This window comes from Python bivittatus, unplaced genomic scaffold, assembly GCF_059951505.1.
Source record: "Python bivittatus isolate LINGU-HERP-01145 unplaced genomic scaffold, Pbiv_v1 ctg000700_np1212, whole genome shotgun sequence".
Lineage (NCBI taxonomy): Eukaryota > Metazoa > Chordata > Lepidosauria > Squamata > Pythonidae > Python > Python bivittatus.
In genome coordinates, this window is record NW_028277098.1 from 28,659,163 (window position 1) to 28,682,140 (window position 22,978).

Consider the following 22,978-nt stretch of genomic DNA (forward strand, 5'->3'; position numbering starts at 1 on the left):
CTTTGCTGTTTTAACCAGGGATTGCCAGGTGATTTTGGAAATAGAGGCCCTCCTGGTCCCGATGGAAGTCCTGTAAGTATGATATCATGTGCTTAATAAAAAGCACTTTAGAGTACAAAAAGTGCAGTCCACTAGCATCCTTTTTGCGACCTCCAGAAGCTCAGATGTTAGTGGGGCCAAAGATATTGCCTTTTTTTTTTTTTTTTTTGCATTTCTTATCACTGCTGAGGGAGCTAAAGGTCTGGCCAGCTTGCAGAGGTATAAGGCACCCATTTCACTGCTTAAATCCAGTCCCTGGAGTATAACCTGCCATGCAAAGCAGATGTTCCCTCTGAACTTAAGGAAGTTGTGCATCCCTGACAAGATACAATACAAAAAATAATGCCCTTGCAGATAACTGGGGAGACCTCTGTGGAAAATAGGGTGCTGAATTTAGAAGTGTTTGGTTTTATCTAGCATGGTTTTTATGGTTCTCTTATGCAGATTAACTATGCAAGGGATTGTTCCTATATTTATTTGAATCATAAACGAAGAAATATGCTTATTTTCAATGGCATAATTTAACTTTTTCAAAGGGAAATGTTGGTGGTGTTGGCCCCCCTGGATTCCCTGGACTTAGAGTGAGTATAAGTTGTTTGTCTTGTGGAGCTCTTCCCAAGCTTAGTTTAATTATTTGTACAATTTGATATAGCTACACATCAAAGAAGGATAGTTATTTACATAAATCTGTATAAAGATACTTTCTATAATTTAATGCAGTTGTTTGGCTACTTGTACTCTGAGGCCTTTTTCTTTAAATTCCTGTACTAAGCAGTAAATAAATGACTACTTTGAATCTTGGCCATTTTATTGTATTATAATGCATACAAAGATGGGGTTGTGGCCAGCTGTTCCACTGATAACAAGGGCTTCTGATTTAAATGTCTTGCTATAACTATATGATTTTCAGCAAGATTTCTGTGAACAAGAACCATATACCACAAGTGGCTATATGGACAAATTTGTCAAACAAGTTTAAAAAATTAATTACATTCAGAATATCATTGATATTTTATGGGCTGTTATTTTCACAAAGGCATGCCAGTTCTGATTCTCTTGGGGAAATAAGGAAGAAGTATTTCCACAAAGTATTTTATAAAGCTTCCCATGAGTTCTTAGTACAGAAGATCAACAATCATACTGAGCAATTGTGCGTAGCTCTGCATCAAGCTGGAAGAGGTGTCAAGTGTCATTCAATATATTTATAAATCACTTGGATGGGGGGTTAGAAAATAAGATTATCAAAATTGCAGATGGCACAAAGATAAGGGTGAGTAGCAGATACTTGGAGAATAATAGTAAGATTGGAGAGAATTTGACAAGCTGGAACTGTGGGCAGAAACCAGCAAGATGAATTTCGAAGAGGCAAATCCAAAGTCTACATTTATATGGCAAAAATCAAAGACATGAGTATAGGATGGTTGACCATACTGGACTGAAGCATGTACAATAAGGATCTGAATGACTTGCTGAATCACAAGCTGAATATAAGCCTATAGTGTGAAGTAGCTGCAATAAAAGCAAATGCAATCTTAGGCTGCATCAACAGAAGTATAATATCAGGAGAAGACATCATAACTGGTCAGATCACACCTAGAATATTTCATGTGGTTTTGGGCTCTTTGTTTTTGGAAAGACAGTGACAAACTGGAGCCTGTCCAGAGGAAAACAACCAAGATGACAAGGGTGCCTGAAAGGAAAAACCTGTGAAAAACAGTGGGGTATGCGTAGCCTGAAGGAGAAGTCTACATGGAAGCATGATAGCTATCTTCAAATATCTGAAGGACTGTCATGCAGAAGATGGAGCAAAATTATTCAAAGTTGTTCCAAAATATAGGAAAAGAACAATGAGTTTTAATTACGAGGTATTAAATTTGGGGTGGAGTTCAGAAAACAAAATCCTAATACAGTGGAACCTCGGTTTACGAACTTAATTCGTTCCGTGACTCTGGTTGCGACCCGAATTGGTTGCGACCCGAAGCAAATTTTCCCATAAGGTTCAATGTAATTACCGTTAATCCGTTCTGGCGTGGAGGACAGGAAGGCTATTGTTGGAGGGAGAGTCCCCCTCCCTACGACCACGTGTCGGGTGGAAAATGACCACGGATCACGTGTCAGGGGCGGAAAAATGGTCGTGGATCACGTGTCAGGGGCGGAAAAATGGCTGCGGATCACGTGTCAGGAGCGGAAAAATGGCCGCGGACCATGTGTCGGGGCAGAAAATGGCCACGGACCATGTGTCACGGGCGGGAAAATGGCCGCGGACCGGGTCACGGGAGGGAAAATGGCCGTGGATCCTGTTCATAACCCAAGGCGGAGTTCACGAACCAAAGCAAAATTTTGCGGCTGGAGCTGGTCGTCACCTGAAAAGTTTGTGAACAGAAGCGTTCGTAACCCGAGGTTCCACTGTACTGTAGTAGGAGCTGTTCAACAGTGGAACAAACTGCCTCTCCTTCATAGGAAGTGTTTAAATGGAGTTGTGGATGCTGAGGCCTTCATCAAACAGGAGATTGGACTAGATTATCTCCAAGGTCCCTTCCAAATCTTTATTCTTTGATTCTACAAGAAGCAGAATTGGCATTGCTTATTAGGCACCAAATTTTGTGAATGAGTTTCAGTGATGAACTTTACTTACCTTTCTTTTTCCTTCAGGTCCCCATTCCCCCAAATTTGCTCTGGAAAACCCCCTAATCATAAGAGATTTGGAAAGGAGATGTGGGGGCAGGAAGGGAGGAGGTATAATTTCCTTGCATTTCATTGCAGAAGCCATTCCATAAAATAATAGGAAGCACTAATTCAACATAACTATGCAGTGCCTGTTCTGGTGTGGCCAATGTTATACCTCAGCACGGCCATTGATCAAGATGATCAGTGCACTGGGTCATAAGACATGGGCACTATCATAATACATACAAAAATATGTAACATGTACAGCATCTGGAAGTTGCTGATGGTATTTTTAGCCAAACCTACTTGTTTCTCTAGTGTCTGGATACAACTTCCTCATTTTGCTGTCTCTTAAAATAATCAAAGCCTTTGATTGCAAAAGGTCTTTGTATTGTGATGAAATTAGAAAAGACAGTAATGAGGCAATATTATGTGCATACATAGACTATTATATGCACAAAAATGGAAAGACCCTGAAATATCCACAATGGAGGAGTGGTTGGTGAAGATGACAGAACTAGCAGAGATGGCAAAATTAACTTGTTTGATTAGAGGAAGATCAATAATTATATCAGTGACTGGAAACCCTTTATGGACTTTTTGCTGAAAAAAGAGAAAAATGGATTTGTGATTTATGGGTTTGGGGGTTAGAAAGATTAGCTTATGGAAAGAAGGAAATTATGATGTAACTTTAGGGTAAAATATACATGAATCTATAACCACTGTCAAAAAGATTGGAAGCTGCTTCTTTATAATCTTTTCTTTCTTTTTTCTTTCTTCTTCTATTTTCTTTCTTACTATTTTTTCTTGTTTCTTTTCTAATTTTATCTTGTTAAAAATTTCTTCAATAAAAATTACATTTAAAAAATTATCTGCATACATAAGCATAAACATGCTCTCTAGATTAAGATAATGTATGTGAATTTGTCTAATTTTGACCTAAGCCATTTAAAATCTTTGGCAAAAGTAACTTGTATTTTGGTCAGGTACCCTAAAACATATCCTTAAAATTACATAAACATTGAATTTTGAGTAAAATGTTTTGTTTCCACTTAATTTGTAAGCATACTGAGACTTCCAGTAATCAATCCATACAAAGAAAAAGGAAGTTGTAAAGGAGTAAAGGGAATTTTCAAGAGCAGTTCTTTAACCATCACATTACATAATGTGCTCTTTAGTGCCATATTTTTAATTCTTCACAGGATTCTTGTTTTGCTTTCTAAGACAGAATTTTTAATATGTTTCTCTTGGATGTTACTAAATAGCAGTATTTCCTTCCTTTCTATGGAAATATATTCCTTTTCACTACTTACTGTAAACTTTCGCTTCCATCCAAGCTCACATGTGAGCATAAGTCAACTCCTATTAGGTCTACAGTAGGGAGAAATATATATTTCTTGTAGTTGGGAGCATTTCAGCTGGCTTTTAGATCAGCAAAGAGCTTTTCCATATGAATCTTTCCACAACATCAACATTAGACTCCCTGTTTCTAGACGAAGTGCATTAACCATTGTCAGATCAATATATCTAAACTATGGCTGAAATCCTAAGTACACTGGCTTGGAAGCAAGCTGAAGTGAAATTTACGGCATTTAGTTCCAATTAAGAGTAGCTGACAGATTCCAATATCCTACTGTAAAAATAAAATAATGATTTAAATCACTGGAAGCAAGATGAAGGTAGCCGTTACAGAACACAATAATAATAATAATGGTTTCAGATATTTCTGGGAAAAAATAATATGAAGGGATGTATGTGTAGGCTGCAAAACATGTAATTTCCCTTTTATTGAAATCAGGGTAGTCTATTCAAAATGTGTAGTTCAAAATCTGATGTTTAGGGGTTGTAAGACATGCCAACACTTACAACTACTAGACTTTCAGGAAAATACCAGATGACACATTACTTGTTCTGTTGCTGACTTGAGCAACTTAAATTATTTTACCCAGTCAAGTGTCTTTCCTCCATTTATGCTGAGACATGAAGTGAACTTTTGGTTGAGTTAGTGATCCAAGAACAGTCATTTGCTTTTAGATCTACTCTGGACTGCAGATGACACAGCCTGTATTCAAATATGCCCAATAAACTCCTAGCTTATCATATAATGTGTGGAAAACTAACCAAACAATGAAAGGCTGTACTTAAAAAATACTATTTATCCACTATCCAAATAGACAGAAGTATAACTCTTTACTCACCTGAAACAGGTGATAGCTGGCCCTTGTAAGTGTATGATTAGCATTCCTGATTGTTTATTACCTTAAAAACTGAGTAAATGTCAGCCTTACCAGGTAGACCAGACATGAAATATGACCAGATAAGCTAATTCTACTTTTATTATAAAGCTACATTAACAGAATCTTGCAAGTCTGAAAGAACAATTCTCCCACTGTTACTTTCACAGCCCAAGAACTTAGGGAGGGTCCCTTCTGAGCCTCTTGCTCCGTCCTCTATGTAGCTGCGGGCTATGCTGTCTCTTATCTGACCATTCTCTGGGCGGCATCTCTTTGCCCTGTCTCTCAAGGTCATTCCCACATTACAGTAAAATGCCATTGCTGGAAGACACCATTTCTTCCTGTAGCATGATCCTGAGGTTCCAGCCTTTTTAAACTTGGAACAAATCCCCAGAACAGCACTGCCACTACAATGACCTTTTTTAGCGGGGGAAGAACCTCGGTCTAATCATCATATGCCCCACCTTTCTTATCCTTTTAATTGTAGTTGAATTAGCTTTAGGACAATGCAATATGGATCAGGAAAAAAATAAGCGAACTTGTTAGATATGAGAGTAATCCCCTCAAAAAGAAATGCAAAGAGTAGTCATTTTATTCACTATATTTTAAGGTTTATTTGTTATATTTTTATTATATTTTAGGGTATTGTAGGAAAAGTTGGACCATCTGGACTTTCTGGAATTCCTGGACCTCTGGTACAGTATTATATAGCTATTATACAGCCATGTTGCTGCTGTAAATTCTTTTTGCAACTAAACAGTGAAACAGCCTTATGTGCTATTCTTCTTTGTTTTCCATAGGGTCTTCCAGGGAGTATGGGGCAATCTGGATTGAAAGGTGATAAGGTGATCTAAATAGTTCCATTATAAATATTTTTTTAAGACTTTGAATCTTATCTATAAGAACCTTTTCTGACTTTTTGAGTAAGATCATCTGAATTTCATCTGTCAGAAGCTGCTATGTACAAATTGCTCATGTGTGGTTCCTATTGATCATATGCAATATTTTAATAATTAAAATTGTCTGTTTTATTAGCTGCTTTAATTATTAGAGGCACTGAAGTTTTATAAATATACAGCAGGGCAGTATATTGCTGTCTAAAATAACAAGCCTGTTATTTCTGTATTCTTGATAAAATATAAAATAAAAACTTTATAAAACATACTATTTATAACTCTTATGTTTTTGAATATAACATAATACAATTATAAAATTATATAATATAATGCCTTCTTAGGGTGAACAAGGCATTACAGGAGAGCAAGGAGAGGTGGGGTATCCAGGAGACAAGGTAATTCAAAAGAGCTCCCTTTTATAAAGTTTATATAGACTTTACAGTATGTACTCTGCAATGCCCATTGTTTCAGTCTCAGCAAGTTACTGATTTGTGAGTGTTTAAGTGAAGATAGATATATGCACACTGTGTTATAAAAATTAATCACTAAGAAGACAGTCCTATTCGTAAGTCAGTCCTATTGTACAGTTAGAATTCTAACTGCAGTAAAAGTAGTTCATATTTCAGAGCTTGCAATATTGTTTGGCCATAAAGTAATTCCAAGATAAATGTGGCTTCTTTACAAGTAGGATGACACAATCATGTTTTATGTTATATTATATGTTGTGTTTTATACTTTTTTAATGTTATATGGTTATTTTTCTTTGTTTATTGTTGTATACTACCAAGAGTCACTTTACGTTGGGCAGGCCTATAAATCAAATAAATAAATAAATGTTTTTTTTTAAATCTGGGGTGTTGAAGGCTCCTTGACACTTACAGGCAGCTTTCTGAAATAGATAATCCATAGTATCACTAAAATTCTTGACCCACAAAGGTTTTAAAGGTGGTAAGCACTAGGAGAGGAACATGAAATCTACTAGATCTTGCAATATTCTGTTACTGTTACATAGTTCAGGCTATTAATGATTACATTATTCCTCAGTCTTTTTGGTCTGATGGACACATTTGGATTTTTTGTTGGCACTCTTGCAAAAATGCTGCTGAATAAGGGAAATGCCCATTCACAAGTAGCTGCCATAGGGACATAGCCAGTTACAAATATCAGTTTATTAGAAGTAAACTTCTCCTGCATAACATCTATTATTTTATTTTATTATTTTATTTTATTTAATAGACTTATCCCCACCCATCTCCCCGCAATGGGGGACTCTGGGCGGTTTACATCAAATTAAAACAATAAATACATAATTAAAATTTATAAAAAGAAAAACACATTTACACAAATGGAAGAAAAAATCCAAGAGGCCGATGGAAGCCACACCAGGCCTCTAGGGGGCTAGCCAACCCCATTTCTGACAACCTCCCTTCCCGCCCCAGGCCAGATGGCAGAGCCAGGACTTCAAATCCCTCCGAAAGGCCGGGAGTGAGGGGACCTGTCTTACCTCCGGGGGCAAGATGTTCCAAAGGGCAGGGGCTACAGCAGAGAAGGCCCACCTTCTGGACCCCGCTAATCAGAGTTCTTTTGCCAAGGGGGCCCGAAGCATGCCCTCTCTGTGAGATCGGGTGGGATGGGTTGAAATTGTGGGGGCAAGGTGGTCCCTCAGGTAGCCTGGCCGCATGCCATGTAGTGCTTTAAAGGTGATAACCAACACCTTGAATTGGACCCGGAAGCAAACTGGTACCCAATGCAGCTCACGGAGCAAAGGGGTTATATGGGTCCTTTGGACCCCAAAAATAGCTGCATTCTGGACCAGCTGAAGCTTCCGGACACTCTTCAAGGGTAGCCCCATGTAGAACACATTGCAGTAGTCTATCTGGGAGATAACAAGGGCATGAGTGACTGTTCGAAGGGCATCCCGATCCAGGAAAGGGCGTAACTGGTGCACAACCTGAAGCTGTGCAAAAGCCCTCCTGGCCGCGGCTGCCACCTGTTCTTCGAGCAGGAGCCGTGAGTCCAGGAGGACCCCCAAATTACGCACTGGGTCTGTCTGGGGCAGTGCTACCCCATCCAGCACCAACGATGACAACGTCCTGGATACAGAGGAGCCATTAACCCACAGCCACTCCGTCTTACCAGGGTTCAGCTGGAGCCTGTTGTTCCCCATCCAGACCCTCACAGCCTCCAGGCACCATGAGAGGGCAGTCACGGCATCACTTACCTCACCAGGGATGGAGTTATATAATTGAGCTTCATCAGCATACTGATGATACCTCATCCCATGGTGACGGATGATCTCACCCAGCGGTTTCATGTAGATGTTGAAAAGGAGCGGAGAGCGAACCGAACCCTGCGGCACCCCACAGAGGAGGGGCCAAGAATGGGACCTCTCGCTCCCTATCACCACTGACTGGGACTGGCCCCGAAGAAAGGAGGTGAACCAGCACAAAACTGTGCCGCCCACCCCCAAATCCCTGAGCCTTCCCAATAAGATACCGTGGTCAACAGTATCGAAAGATCAAGGAGAGCAAGGATGGTCGCACTTCCACCATCCCGCTCCCGCCGGAGATCATCCATAAGTGCGACCAATGCTGTTTCTGTTCCATAACCGGGCCTGAAACCTGACTGATAAGGGTCCAGATAATCCGTTTCCTCCAGGACCCTTTGGAGCTGTGATGCCACCACTTTCTCAACCGCCTTCCCCAAGAAGGGGAGGTGGGAGACTGGACGAAAATTGTCCAGTATGGTAGGGTCCAGGGAGGGCTTCTTGAGGAGGGGGGTGCACCAACGCCTCTTTAAAGGGCGCTGGAAACACTTCCTCCTGCAAGGATGTATTAACTATCGCCTGGATCCAACCACATGTTACCTCCTGAGCTGCTTTCACCAGCCAGGAGGGACATGGGTCCAGATGACAAGTGGTGGCCCTCATAGTCTGGAGGATCCTGTCCACTTCCTCAGGAACAACAGGATCAAACCGTTCCCAGTTAACTGGGCAAGTACGATCCCCTGGTATCTCCCCAGGCCCTGCGCCACGCTCGGAGTCCAACTTGGAACAAATCCGAGCGATTATACTGCTTACCTTGCTCCTTTTCTGGGGAAAAGGGCATATTTAGAAACAATACACTTGGGTAGAGCCTAAGATCTGCATCTCCTGGGTTCTCCTGCAGGATGGTATATACATGACAGGAAGAGAAAAACAGGGCTAGATTAATAGAATAGGACATTTCTTCCAAGAGTGACATAATGGGAGTGAGAGAAATCATGCACTCCAATCCAGCTTGTGATTTACCAAACTGGTATTTTACTACTACAACCTGTCTACCTTCCTCTAGCAGAATAGAGTTAGGTAAGAGCAGAAGGGGAATTAAAGCATTTTTCTTTGCTTTAAAATGTCTGTATCAAAATAGCTTGGCACTATCAAGGAACTAGACAAGGAAATACTAATGTCTTATCTTATATAGGTTTCATATATATTTGTAACAGAAAGTATCTATGGAAAAAAACAAAGTAATCGTTATTTTGCCTGAATTGTGGCTTTCAGATAAAAGGTTATATCCAAAATAGAAATATTCTTTGAGAAAGAATGATAGCATCCCCTTCTTTCAGTTTTTAATGGAATTGGCTGGTGGGATAATTAATACTGCTTCCCCCCCCCCATCATCTTGAATTGTATATAGTCTTTTTATATAGAATTGTTATTAGTTAATGTTAATATGGATATTTATATTTTTATTGTTTTTACTGTTTTGGATTTTAATTGTGAGCTGCCTAGAGTTGCCCTCTGGGGGAGATGGACAGCATATAAAATAAATGAATAAATAAATAATGGCAATGTGCAGTCGTTCATTTCATTTTAATTTTAGCAACTCTTGACTCTTTTCTTTTCTCAAAGGGTGCTATTGGTTTGCCAGGGCTCCCAGGAAATAGAGGAAAACCGGGCCCCTTGGTAGGTGTTAATGTTTTTGGAATTATACATTTATTGGCACATTAGTAATCAAGAATATATAAAATATTGCAAACTGAATCTTATCTGGCATATATCATAAAATAAATGTAAATAAAAACATATAGCACTAACAGCACTAAAATCTGTAAACTATTTTGCTGAGTGGATGTAAGGGTTTCAAATGTCTTTCTTAACCAGGAATTGTGAAGTTCTTGTTATTATAATATCTGACATGTTGAATTATAATATGTATGTATAAATAACTGTAAACATCTCTTAGAAGGAGATTGAAAATTTGAAAAACATTTAAAAAATTCGTTTATTACAACAACAGTACAAAAAAGAACATAGGAAATCATTTTAGAGTTTTGCAACGAAAACCTTTGTTCCATTTTATGCATTAATCAATTTTATTATTGCATAAGGTTTTATGAATGAGAAAGGATAGCAATATTTTACTTATGATCTACTTTTTCCTGCCAACAAACCAGTAAACCAATATTATATGAACTAAACTATTTATGTATTACTGGAATAAGATATGTTTCCTATTTTATAAGAGTAATTACAAGTAGTATTTAAGCAGAAATTAATATTATTTTTTGTAGTAGAGCCACTTAACAAAATAGGCAATAGGTAACCTTAATATTTCATGACTTGTCTTTTGGTGAAGGTATGAAAATCTATTTTTATAAATCAATTTTAGTCAAATTGATTGATCATGTGCTTTCAAGTTGGTGTCAGCTCTTAATGACCAAATAGACAGACCTTTCCTGGAATGATTTAGTCAAATAGTATGCTCCTTGTAATTTTTTTCTACAAATCCAGCAGTAATTTCCAAAAGGTAAAGAATTTTCTTACTGAAATCAACAAGGTTCAAATGCTGGACATAAAAAAAAGGCACATTATTTTAACATAGGATTTCATTTTGTGTACCTCTTAAGAAAAACTTGGATTTATAATACAGGTTCTAATTTTAGGGCAAAATGGGAGATCCAGGACCCAAGGGACCATCAGGCCCACCTGGACCTGAGGTAATTGACAAGCTACTATCTTTCAAACTTGCGTACAGGTAGTCCTCACTTAGCAACCATAAATGAGATTGGCAACTCTATCGCTAAGCACCTGTCAGGTTCAGCCCAAAGAACTCCAGGAGACAGTACAGATATAGTTCTGTTGCATTTATTAGCTTCCACCTCCAAGACAGAATCTCTCCAGACTGAATCTAAACTTCCCAAGCCAGCAAGCCAAAACACCATGAATTCCTTAGGGTGGTGCCAGTCTCATCTTCTTAACCTTCCCATGCTCCTGCTGGGAGCTAAGGAAATGCTTATCTCCCTGAGCGCGGCCTTCATCAAACCATTCCATCACAGCACCATAGTCACTAAGCAAAACATCACATCACTGTGATGGACTTACACTCTCAGTTCCCCTTTGGTTGTTAAGCAACTCACCAAGTTCATTAAGTGAAACACCATCTGTGACTTAGGATTTTACTTCCACCTTCTTTATTAACTCTGCTTGTCGCAAGCAAAGCACACAAATGGTGATCATGTGACTGGGATGCTGCGAGAGTTGTAAATGTGCACCAGTTGCAAAGTGCCCAGATGGCAATCATGTGGTCATGAGATGCTGCAACAGTTGCAAATACAAGGATTGGTCACAATGCTATTTTTTTACACCATTGTAACTTTGAACAGTTGTTAAACGAGGCAGCCGTTAAGTGAGGACTACCTGTATTAATATCACTAATTGATTAATAAAATATTACTAATAAAGAGTAAACAGATGGGTCTAAGCCTGAATTGAAAACTTCTTGGGAACTTTGTTTTGAATTCCAGGATGGAATGTGATAATTTTAAATGTAAGAAATAAATAGTTCTCACTAGCTTCCCCTTTTAAATCATTAATTGTTCAGTATCTGCCAGGAAAAGTGGATATATTTATTGAGGTTGTACAGTGCTAGATGTAATGTTTGGTTAATACAGTACATTTTTATTGTTCACGGTATTGCTGAAATACATTCAAAAATATAGTTCTAAATGTAAGATCTAGATTATTTTGCGAACAGTAAATAGAACTAAGTTGCTTATATATAGCAAATACATAATCTACGGGTCAGAAAGGCACAACTGATTTAATGTGCCTAAAGGAGTTTGGAGAGCTTATGTTTCTCAAAGAGCAGGCTGATATGTAATGTTGTGGATAACTTTTAGAAGGGTTTTTAGTATAATATTGGTGGATTAGTCCGCTGTTTGAAGGAGGAAAATTAAATATCCCCATATTGTCTTAGAGTCTACTTAAAAATGCTTTTGAAGCCAAGGGTATTTTTAAGACATTGTATTATTTGTAATTCAAATGAGTTTATGAAGCCAGTTGTGTGTTTCTATTATTAGAAATGTTCTATTGTTAAATTCGCTGGTAACAGTAACTGTCCCAAAACTGTTTGTGGGAATTACTCCCTTGTCAGATAGAGTAGATCATGTCTCTAAGTCATTTTTCTCATTTAGTGTGGAAGGCCTTCTATTGTACTACTGAAGTTTCTTGTTTCCTTGGAAAACTTTTCTCTACAGATTTCTTTTGGAGTAAAAAGCATTAGTCATTGTTTTCAACTGGAACTTCATGTGATCCATAAATTATTTTGATTTGTAATTATGCACAGGATCCTCTCTGGACAATAAACTGTATGGAAGTCTCCTGACATATGTTTTGCACACAAAAGAACTCTAGAATTATAAAGGGAAGTGGTGTTTGATATGAATAAAAGCTAGGAGTAATGAAGTGCAGGTCTCTCAACATGAGTCATTAGCTGAGTTGTGTTATTTAGTTCCAAAAAAGTTTCCTTTCCAACTATGCTGTATTTTATACTGTCATATTTGGAAGTTCTAATGAAGTGCTGCAAGCTTTGAAATGCCCAATAATGTCTGTTAGGTATTGTTTTGTTTTTTTAAATAAATAGTTGTAGCAGCTGTTGGTTGGTTACCAATTTTAAGAACCATTCCATATATGAATATTTGTAAAGATGCTGTGCTTTTCATATACCTATACCACAGACATTTTAATTCATTAGAATACTTTGTCTGTTGTTTCCAAAGCAGGACTGTATTTCAGCATGGTTGCCAGAATGAAATTCCAGTAATAAAAAGTGCCATGGGAATTATGGACATTTTCTGAAATAACACACTTTCCTTTAAAACAAGATACATCTGGTCACTGAAGACTACATACAGCCCAATTTCCTCATTTTACAGTTCTACTTTAGGATTTGGAAAAATTTAAACCTTTTATTTATGTACCTTAGGAGTAGTAGCAGCAAAGTTTCCCAGGTAAAGTTTAATGTAAGTAGGCTATTTGTTAATACTGGAGTGATTTAGAAAGCACTGGTAGATGTAATAATCAGGGATGTAAAGGCAAATTTGATGTAGCCAGTTATCTGTTAGTGAGAAAAAGTGGCTAAAAAGGGACCTTGGATGTGTGATCCCAAGGAATCTGTAACCTTAGTGGCCCATATTTGCACTTGGGCAAGCTGCAGATCAGCAACTGGAATAACGTTTCAAGATTGATCAGATCCTTTTCTATAATAAAATAGATGATTTTTCACTATATGTACTGCAACTAAAAAGAAAAGATACCTAAGGTAGCTGCTATATCTTAAAGAAAGATATGCTTAATAGTGCAAGTTTTATATATATAAATGCATAATAAATTCTCAGTTTTCCCTTAAGTTCTTGGATAAATGATCATTTCATTGCATTCTTTGTTTGCTTTCATGTTTGTTTATTTGGTCCTAGGGTTTTCCGGGAGATATTGGTGTTCCAGGTCCAAATGGTCCAGAAGGCCCAAAGGTAAGAATATGTGAAACTTTATTTGAATTCTTTGCAAATAAATACAGCAAGTAAATTTGTAGAAAAAGCCATACATTACTGATTTTGAAATGTTTTTGTTGCTTGCTTCAAAAGAGTTGAGGAATCAACTTCAAAGGATCAAAAAATTGCTGATCCTTATGTACAGCTGAAGCAATATGGGAAAAGCCCAGCAGCTGGATCGTGTTAGATCAATATTGTCTGTCAGTTCCTTCCAAATGTTGGACTACAACCTCCATCAAGGTTGCCATGCTACTTAGCTATGATATGAGTTATACCCCAGTACATCTGGAGAGTACCAAGTTGGAAAAGACTGTAGTGAAACAAGCTGAAAGGAAAAGAGGAGACATAATGTTCAATAAGACCCTGTTTTTGTTATTTTTCTAAAAGCCCATTTGCCTCATGAAGATAATATATTTTATAGATTGTAGACTTTTCAGTACTATTCCAGCTATACATTCAATATGCTATTGAGAATTAATCCCTCCGGATTTTATCACACTGAGAAAAGAGCTCTGTATTAGCCATAGGTGATGTTATAAAAATGGTGATGTAAGGGAAAAGTGAATCTAAATCCTAGATTTTTCTTTGCAGTCTTTGAACAGCAGCAAAATAGAATGTGCCTCTTCAAGATAAACATTTTAGGAAGGAATGATGGCTAGCTCTAATCAGGTTCTTCTTGGGTTTCTTTATTTTTTCTTAATAGGCTTCTGGTGCCAAGTGATAACTGGAAAACCAAAGTAATTCTGGTTGTATTTTAATCAAGTCCAGTTTAGCTAGATTTAATGTTTGACATTTGATTATAGTGATTTGAAAATCTAAATTCAGTTCAAGGTCTCTGGTTCAGGCCTGGCAAATCCCCCAAAATTCAGTCTGCTTTTTTTTTTTTTTTTTAATCTGCGCTCAGTCATTACCGACTCTGCAGTGACTGCTTTGGACAAGTCCTTTGCAGTTTTCAAGGCAAGGTGTTTCGGAAGTGGTTTGCCAGAGCCTCCTTCCTAGAGCAGAGCCTAGCTGGTGAGCACAGGAGGCGGGGTTTCCGTAATTTCCCTGATACAGGTTTTTAAAATGCAAATTCCACTGATGTATTAATGTTTTAAATACTAATTACTGCTGTGGACAACTTTCAGTGGCTTATTTTTCAGATGTTCATTTTTTCTTTTTGAGCAGTAGAAAAAGTAAAACTAGCATTTGCCCTATTGCAAAATCTGATTGGAACAAAAACTCATACTCTATCACACCGGCTAGACATAGCAGTTCACCAAATATTTCAGAATACTCCAAAAATTGATGAAATGAGTGTTGCGACACAAGCTCTGCCACTTACATATACAATATGTGTGATGTTACATTCATGTACAAAAACGATACAGCTTGTGTTGCAATGGTGCAATAGTTGTTTTGTTAGTTGCCCCCCATGGATGGATGGATGTAGACTGCTACTATAATGCCTTGTATTTTTTATTTTAGACTTTTTTAGACATAAATTGTTCTCTTTAACAACTTACTGTAATATTAACCATTGTGCAAACTCAATTATGCATACTTTTCCCTACTAAATATTCAGTATGCTATCTCAAATCCTGCTGTGCTGGTCGATTGCTAATCAGAACTCGGTTTATTTAGCTGGAAGTTGAAAATGTTATTTGATGCAAGAATGACTTGTATGAAGAATCGTTTCTCTGTAGCTTTTTTGGCTCTCATAAATGGAGGGTATGGTCTTTAATTAGCGAAAATTGGTGGCTTATATTTGAGATGACCATTATCTAAATGGAAAAGCTTTTACAGAGTCCATAATCAGATGATCCAAGGCCTATGTGAAACTGGAAATGTTCAGCTTTAATGCTCCCGGATGTCATGTACTGATCAAGGTTTTGTAGAGTTTCTTCTGTCCTTTATTTTTGGAAGACTGTTTTGCTGAACTTTTCTTTTCCTCATTCTTCTCCCTTGAAATTTCTGTAGAAGTTAAACATATGCTGACTGCCAGAAAAGCATGACAAAACCTTTTATATTAACATTAATGTAAATTATTGACTCTTAGAAATGAGGCAGATATATATTTCATAATGCCATTTTCTTCCCGTCTTCACAATTCTCCTTGTAAAGAACATTTGGGAAAGTGTTTAGCTCTTTTATGATCAATCCTCTAATATAATTTAATTAATTTTAAGAGATTATTTGAGCTGTATCTATTTTCTCTTGGGTTGTACTTTCAGATAATCTCTCTGATTTCTGTATCATAAGAAGAACATGAAAAATGAGGCAGCTTGCAGCCTTTGTAACAACTTCCTAGCATTTGGGTTGTATATGCCTCTAACAGTCCATAACAGGTTTCCAGTCACTAATAAATATAGTAGTTGATCTTAATTTTGCCATCTCTGCTAGTTCTGTCATCTTTACCAACCATTCGTCCTTTGTGGGTATTTCAGAATCTTTCCATTTTTGCACATATAGTTGTCTCACAGCAGTGATCATATACATATAAAAATAATCTTCCATGGCTTTTTCTATTTGTCCATTAATCCCAACAAAAAAAGTTCTGGTTTCAATTGAATCTTAGTCTTTAAAATTCTTTGTATCGGTATACTGTATGTATCTGAACCCAAAATTTTCTGGCTTTTTTACAAGTCCACTAAGCATGATAAAATGACCCTTCATGTTGTCCACATTTCCAACATAAATTTGAGGTACCTTTATACATTCTAGATAATTTTTCTGGAGTCATATACCAACGGTATATCATTTCATACAAATTCTCTTTTAGATTATAACATAATGTGAATTTCTATCCTTTCAACCACGTTTTCCCACTGTTCCAACTATATGTTATGCCCAAAATTCTTAGCCCATTTTATCACATACTCTCTGAATATATATAAAGGAAAATTAGATTGGAAGAAAATGAGTGTGGTTTTAAAATTGGAGGAAGAAGCATCAATAACCTGAGCTATGCTGATGACACTATCTTCATAGCTGAAAATGCAAGGATCTGCAAGTCCTAGTAATAAAACTCAAGGAGCACAGTGAAAAAATGGGACTAAAATTAAATATAAAGAAGACCAAACTAATGACAACAGGTAGAACAACGAGGCTTAGAATTGACAATGAAAATATTGAAGTGGTGGATAGCTTTTGCCTTTTAGTCTCAATCATTAGCAGTAAAGGAGCAAGTAGTAAAGAAATACAGGTAGTCCTCACTATCTGTCGGGTCTAGCCCAAGGAACTCCAGGAGACCAGGCAGAATCAATCCAGCAAGGTTTATTAGCTACAACCCCTTAACAAGAATCTTCCCAGAATGAAACCAGTTCCCAGGCCCAGCCAGTTCACACCGATGGAATTTCTTAGGGAGGTGCCAGTCTCCTCCGCTTATCTCTTCCTCGCTCCTCTGGAGATGAGAGCACATTCTTTACTCCCCTCCCACCATTCCAGTCCATCACACTATCCAACCATTCATTCAGTGACCATTTGAAGTTACAACAGAGCTGAACGAAGGGACTTATGACCTGACCTGAAGTTACAGCAATCTGGGCCCTTGGCAATTGGTTCACCTTTATGACCAGTTGCCAAGTGCCCCACGATCATGTGATTGCCATTTTCAATCTTCCCTGCTGCCTGCTGGGAAAGTAGCTGGCAGGGAAGGCAACAAGCCGCTGTCGCCTGTTGAGAGGACTCCCTCTCATCTTTGAGGGCTGCCTGAAAAACCTTTGTGTTGAAATCAAAGCAGGATTTTCAGCCATGGAGGATGGGATAGGGAATGGCCTCTGACCCACACCGCACCCCCATGTGCCCAACCCAACCCTCCCATGCACCCCCATGCACCCCCTCCCTCCCCCACCTGGCAGCGCCTGGGGCTTGCAACTTCCTGCCGGCTTCCCCACTGACTTGATTGTGGGAAGCCAGCAGGAAGTTGCCTCGCTTAACAACTGGGGCATTCACTTAGCAATGGCAACTTGGACTGCCAGGATTGTGGTCACTAATTGATGTGGTCACATGATGTTTCACCTAACAACTACATCGCTTAGCAACCGAAGTTCCAGTCCCAATTGTGGTTAGATAGCAAGGACTACCTGTACACCACAGACTCGCACTTGGTAGAGCAGCTATGAAGGCCTTGGAAAAGATATTCAAATGCTGTGATATGTCTATAACTACAAAGATTAGAATGGTGCAAGCCATGGCATTCCCTGTAACACTCTACGGAAGCAAAAGTTGGACTTTGAAGAAGAATAGGAAGAGTATTGATGCTTTGAATTTTGGTGTTGGAGAAGACTCCTGAGAATCCCGTGGGCAGCCAAGAAAACAAACCAATGGATCATCAAACAAATCAACCCAGAGTTCTCATTCAAGGCACAAATGACCTCAAATTATCCTACGTAAGGCTCATATTATCCTACTTAAGACACATTATGCGAAGACCTAGCTCTCTGGAGAAGGCTGTAATGCTGGGAAAGGTAGAAGGAAAGAGAAGAGGATGACCAGCAGCAAGGTGGATAGACTCAATTACAGTAGCAATGAGTGCCCTGTTGGAATTACTGAACAACGGCTAGGGAAGGATCATCATGGAGAAATTTATCTATGTGGTTGTTAAGAGTTGACGATGACTTGATGGCACTTAATAATTTTTTTCTCAGGTAGTCATATACATATGAATGGATTAATCAGTTCAATCTGCATAAATCCTTAGAGAAAACAGTATATGGTACTTTGGTTTTAAACCAGGGTAGGACAACTCATAGCCTGTTTTATGGCATTTATATCTATGTTTTTTGTGTTTTTGAGACAGAGATTATACCATGATAGGTTATTATTCATATGAATGGCCAATTTGGTCTAGTGGTTAAGGCATCAGACTAGAAACCAGGAGACTGTGAGTTCTAGTCCCACCTTAGGCATGAAAGCTGGCTGGGTGACTTTGAGTTAGTTGTTCTCTCTCAGCCCAACTCACCTCACAGGGTTGTTGATGTGGGGAAAATAGGAGGAAGGAGTATTAAGTATATTTGCCGCTTGAGTTCTTTATAAAAATAATAAAAGCAGGATAAAAATAATCTTTAAAAAAAATGGCAAAAGTGTATACAGGCAGTCCCCGGGTTACGAACAAGATCCGTTACACACTCAACACAGTGTTAATGGCAATGTGATCTGACTTAAAATGGTTGACAACGATCTCCTTCCTCAAGCCGATGAACCGCTGAAGCCGCACAATGTTTTCATGGGGATCATAAAGTAGTTTGTGAGTTCATTATTACGAACCGTTGCATTTAACCCAAATTTTTAGTATAATAGACTTTATGGCAGTCCGTTCGTAAGTATGAGTTGTCTGTAAGTCAGATGTTCTTAATCTAGAGACTGCCTATAGTGAGAAGATTCGTATAATAGCAATCTAAAGTCTGTGTATCTAAGAAGAGTTTAGCAAAGCTTACTTGCTATTTTTTTCTTGTGTACTAGAAATATAGTGGATAGTTTATATAAAAGGGAGGGGAAAAAGGAAATTTAAAAACCTAGCTAATACACTGATTTAATTTCACATTTCTTAATGCAGTCTCATTTAGGGCTAACTTTTATATAATGCTAAAACATCTGTGATTGCTCACCTCACTTTTTTTATGCTATATACGCTTGACTGCAGATGTTATTGCTGAAGTGCTGCTAGTGGGAGATGATGAATAATTCTTTATCTGTTGCTGTTTTTATGATCAGAATCAGCCCTTTGCAGTTGCTTTCCCACCTCCAATATGGAAAATAAAATGTAATGCAAATGCCTAATCCAATATTAATGGTTTCAGCAGGAAATTATTATAGTTTACCCCCTCTCAACTTAAGTAGTTTTCCATTGTAAGCTTTTAACTTATAATTGGAATACACATAACTGTATGCATAGTTGCTGTTGCTGAGTTACTTTTACAGAGCAGCTCAGATGGCTATTGATTTATTAGTTAAGGCTTCTTAAGAGAAATAATAACATAAAACTAGGGAAAATCAATTAAAGTTATGTTTTTTCCCTTTAATCCTCCTCTGTGCTTCCTGCAGCAGCATGCCTGTTCATTAATCTTACGATTTGTGTTATTTAGGGATTTCTAGGTGACAGAGGTCCTCTGGGTCTACCTGGTCCCAAAGGAGTTGAGGTAAGATGATTGTTCTCTCAACAGCACACTTTTATTCTTAGAACTGGGATCCAGTCCTGTGTGATTGTTTTTATTTTTAACTTGCAAAGGTACCAACTTTCTTTTTGGCAGGTGTTAAATATAAACTGTGGCCCATCAATAACTTACTTGTTTCAGTGGTTCCTGTACAATGTTTAGATGAACTGAATCTGGCAGCTTACACACACTAGGAAGGATTATGTTTTGCATTCTGAAGAAGAATATATTAATGTATAAATTAAATAAAACATATGTTGTTGAGTGTATAACATTTTAACATCCACCTATTAAAAAATAATTTATCTGAAAAAAAGGAGACATATAGTTGCTTTTAAAAATGAATCCATAGCAGTTTACCTAAAGTATCCCAAAAAAGTCCAATTACATGCTTGATAGACGTGTAGTATTATACTGTATCTGAATTTGTAACTATTAATAATGCACAAAGCAATATTACATGTCTCTACCCAGAAATAAGTCCCACTGAATCCAGTGAGATTTACTCCTATGTAAGTATATACTTATGAGTTAATTGTTATTTTGTAATTCTCAAATTTAAATATATATGTAGTCCCCTTCTGTTGTTCAGTATTACATCAAAAAGGTGTCTACAGTAAATGCAATATTCAAGAAAAAAAATGGTTGACCTTCTTTTGTTTTAGGGAGAAGAAGGGCCTGTTGGGCCTATTGGAATAGCTGGACCAAGGGTAAGTACTGAAAATCTTCATTTTAGAACTTCATCAGAGGAGATATTGAAAGCCAAAATTAGTAGCTAGCATGGTCCAATATTAGACATGAAGAGATGGTCAACATGATTTGTATTTATGTTCTATATATCCATTTTTGTGACTTTGAAAATGGTCATAGTATCTCTATGTAGTTATGTGGGAAGAGAAGTGAGGTTGGCAGTAGGAAAATTGCTTTCAAATCTAGCTGTGTGATTCATAAAATAATTATCTTATGTCACTATCTGGCAGCCTAACTACCTGAAAGGTTTGTAGGGAGACTCCATAGGTACTCTTAGTTCCTCAGAAGAAGAATAACATAGAAATGTAGTGACTATGTTGTTTACAAAACATGTATGATTTGTAGTGCAGGATGCTGGTATTTTATCTGTGCAGCCTAGGCTGAAATATCTCTGTTGGAAAAGAAGACACCACTTCTAAAAGTAGGAGATTACATTATGTGCCAATTATAATCTGAGGAATTTTCTCTCAATATTTAGATGGAATGTGTTTTCTTGCCATTCTGCACTCCTCCATTGCCCTGTACATACAGTTTGCCATTCTCCTATATTAATCCCTTCCACATATGCACAGATTCGGTTCTTCAGTCCTTTCCTAGTTTTTGTAAATAACTTTTAAAAATTTTCTTGTTACCCTTTTTGTTTTTTTGATCTCTCTTGATGATAATGCCAAATAAGGATCTTTACTGTCTAAAGAGTTGATTTAAATATCTAAATTTAAACAGTTTCTAAATATTCACTCTCTTTTGATGCAAGTGGGTACTTATCAGCCTTGCAAGGTAGTCCAGACAAGAAGCATACCCAGAATCACTAGTTCTAACTTATTATAAGGTTGCATTAACAGAATATTGCAAGTCTAAAACTACATTTCTCGCCTTTACAGCCCAAGAAACTAGGGAGGACCCTTTTGAAACATTTGCCATGCCCACATTCCTTCTGAGGGCTAAGCTGCCTCTTATTCGACCATTGCCCTGGCTGCGGCTCTTCCCCCTGTCTACCAAGATCATTCCCATATATCATTACATCACCCCCCCCTTCAGCCTCAGTCCCCCCTCCCCAGTTCTCAGTGGAAACTGATCATGAGCTATGAAGTGCAGCTGTGCCGCTCTCTTCTTCTGCCAGTTATTCCCAAGATCGCACGAGGTATCCTGCAACCCAGCTGCATATGTATAGGTGACTTCTGCCCTCCGATCAGAAAGCTGTTGCCCCTGCTCCCCACATCTTGCATGACTGATGTGGAAAGAGCTAGGTCATTTTCCCTGTCCCTTACTTATTCTCTTGTATGCCCACTGCCCCCTCTACCCTATAGAAGAACACCTCTTTCACATTTTGGTCAGCCCCAAACTCTTGCAAAGCCAGTAGTTATCAAGGACAGGGCTTGTTAGGGTATTGGTTGTGAAAGTGGTGCATCAATTGTGGAGTGTGCATGTCTGTCATTGCCTCCCACAACTTCTCTGACTCTAGGTAGCTCTTTCAGTGGATCAGGTATTCTACATGTTTCCCTCTGCATCTAGAGTCTAGCCCCACCATGACCTCATACACTTCTTCCCCATTTACCATTATGGGCAGGGAGTGCTATCTGCAAACACAGAGTGCAGGAGGGTGCCTCTTTCACTAGCAAAGACTGGTGGAATACCAGATAAACCTTCATTGACGCTGGCAATTGCAACCAGAATGCTACCGGGTTTATTCGTTTGATCACTGGGAAGGGACCAATAAACTTTGAGTCTAGTTTTCTGGAAGGCCACATAGAAGTAGAAAATTTTGTAGAAAGCCACACCAAATCCCCTTCTGCAGCCCCTCCTGTCTGTATCTGCTGTTGTTTTATATGCAGCTTTTGCCAGCTCTGGCTATTCCTTTAAGAAGCTTTGGGCCACTTGCCTCTTGTGCAGGAAATCTGAGGTGTGAGAAATGGCACATTCTTGCCTGGTAATCAGCAAGATGCATGCGTGGAATCCATAAGTTGCCTGGAATGGGGACATACCAATAGAGGTATGTGCTGCATTGTTGTAGGCAAATTCTGTAAGTGGTATGAGTTCAGTACAGCTGTCTCACTGTTATAAAATATAGCATCTTAAATATTGCTGCAATAATTGATTAACTTTCTCAGCTTCTCCATTTGACACTGGATGATATGAGAAAGAAAAATGAATTTTAATAGTTAATAAATGCAAGAGGGCCTTCCAAAATTTGGAAGTAAACTGACTTCCTCTTTCTGTAATCCCATGATTGACCAGTCCTCTATGTCTAAAAACACGATCCAAAAAGAGCTGGGCTATTTCCTGGGCCATTGATAGGCCCTTGCAAGGAATAAAGTGAGCCACTGTGGTAAATAAATCCATTATGACCAAGGTGTTGGTATATCCCTGCGCTGAAGGAACATTGGAGATAAAATCTAGAGAGACAGTGTCCCAGAGGTGTGACAGGGTCTCTAGGAGCTACAATAAG

At 38.2% G+C, this 22,978-nt stretch overlaps 1 protein-coding gene across 1 annotated transcript in view; it reads left to right on the forward strand.

The window, feature by feature from the left end:
- COL24A1 (collagen type XXIV alpha 1 chain) overlaps window positions 1-22,978 on the forward strand; it is a 166,237-nt gene that overhangs the window by 63,159 nt on the left and 80,100 nt on the right. Inside the window, exons 13-22 of the mRNA XM_088153680.1 lie at window positions 19-72; window positions 576-620; window positions 5,582-5,635; window positions 5,741-5,785; window positions 6,178-6,231; window positions 9,729-9,782; window positions 10,763-10,816; window positions 13,574-13,627; window positions 19,714-19,767; window positions 20,448-20,492. Coding sequence (XP_088009806.1) covers window positions 19-72; window positions 576-620; window positions 5,582-5,635; window positions 5,741-5,785; window positions 6,178-6,231; window positions 9,729-9,782; window positions 10,763-10,816; window positions 13,574-13,627; window positions 19,714-19,767; window positions 20,448-20,492 — 513 coding nt within the window. The remainder of the gene's footprint in view (window positions 1-18; window positions 73-575; window positions 621-5,581; window positions 5,636-5,740; window positions 5,786-6,177; window positions 6,232-9,728; window positions 9,783-10,762; window positions 10,817-13,573; window positions 13,628-19,713; window positions 19,768-20,447; window positions 20,493-22,978) is intronic.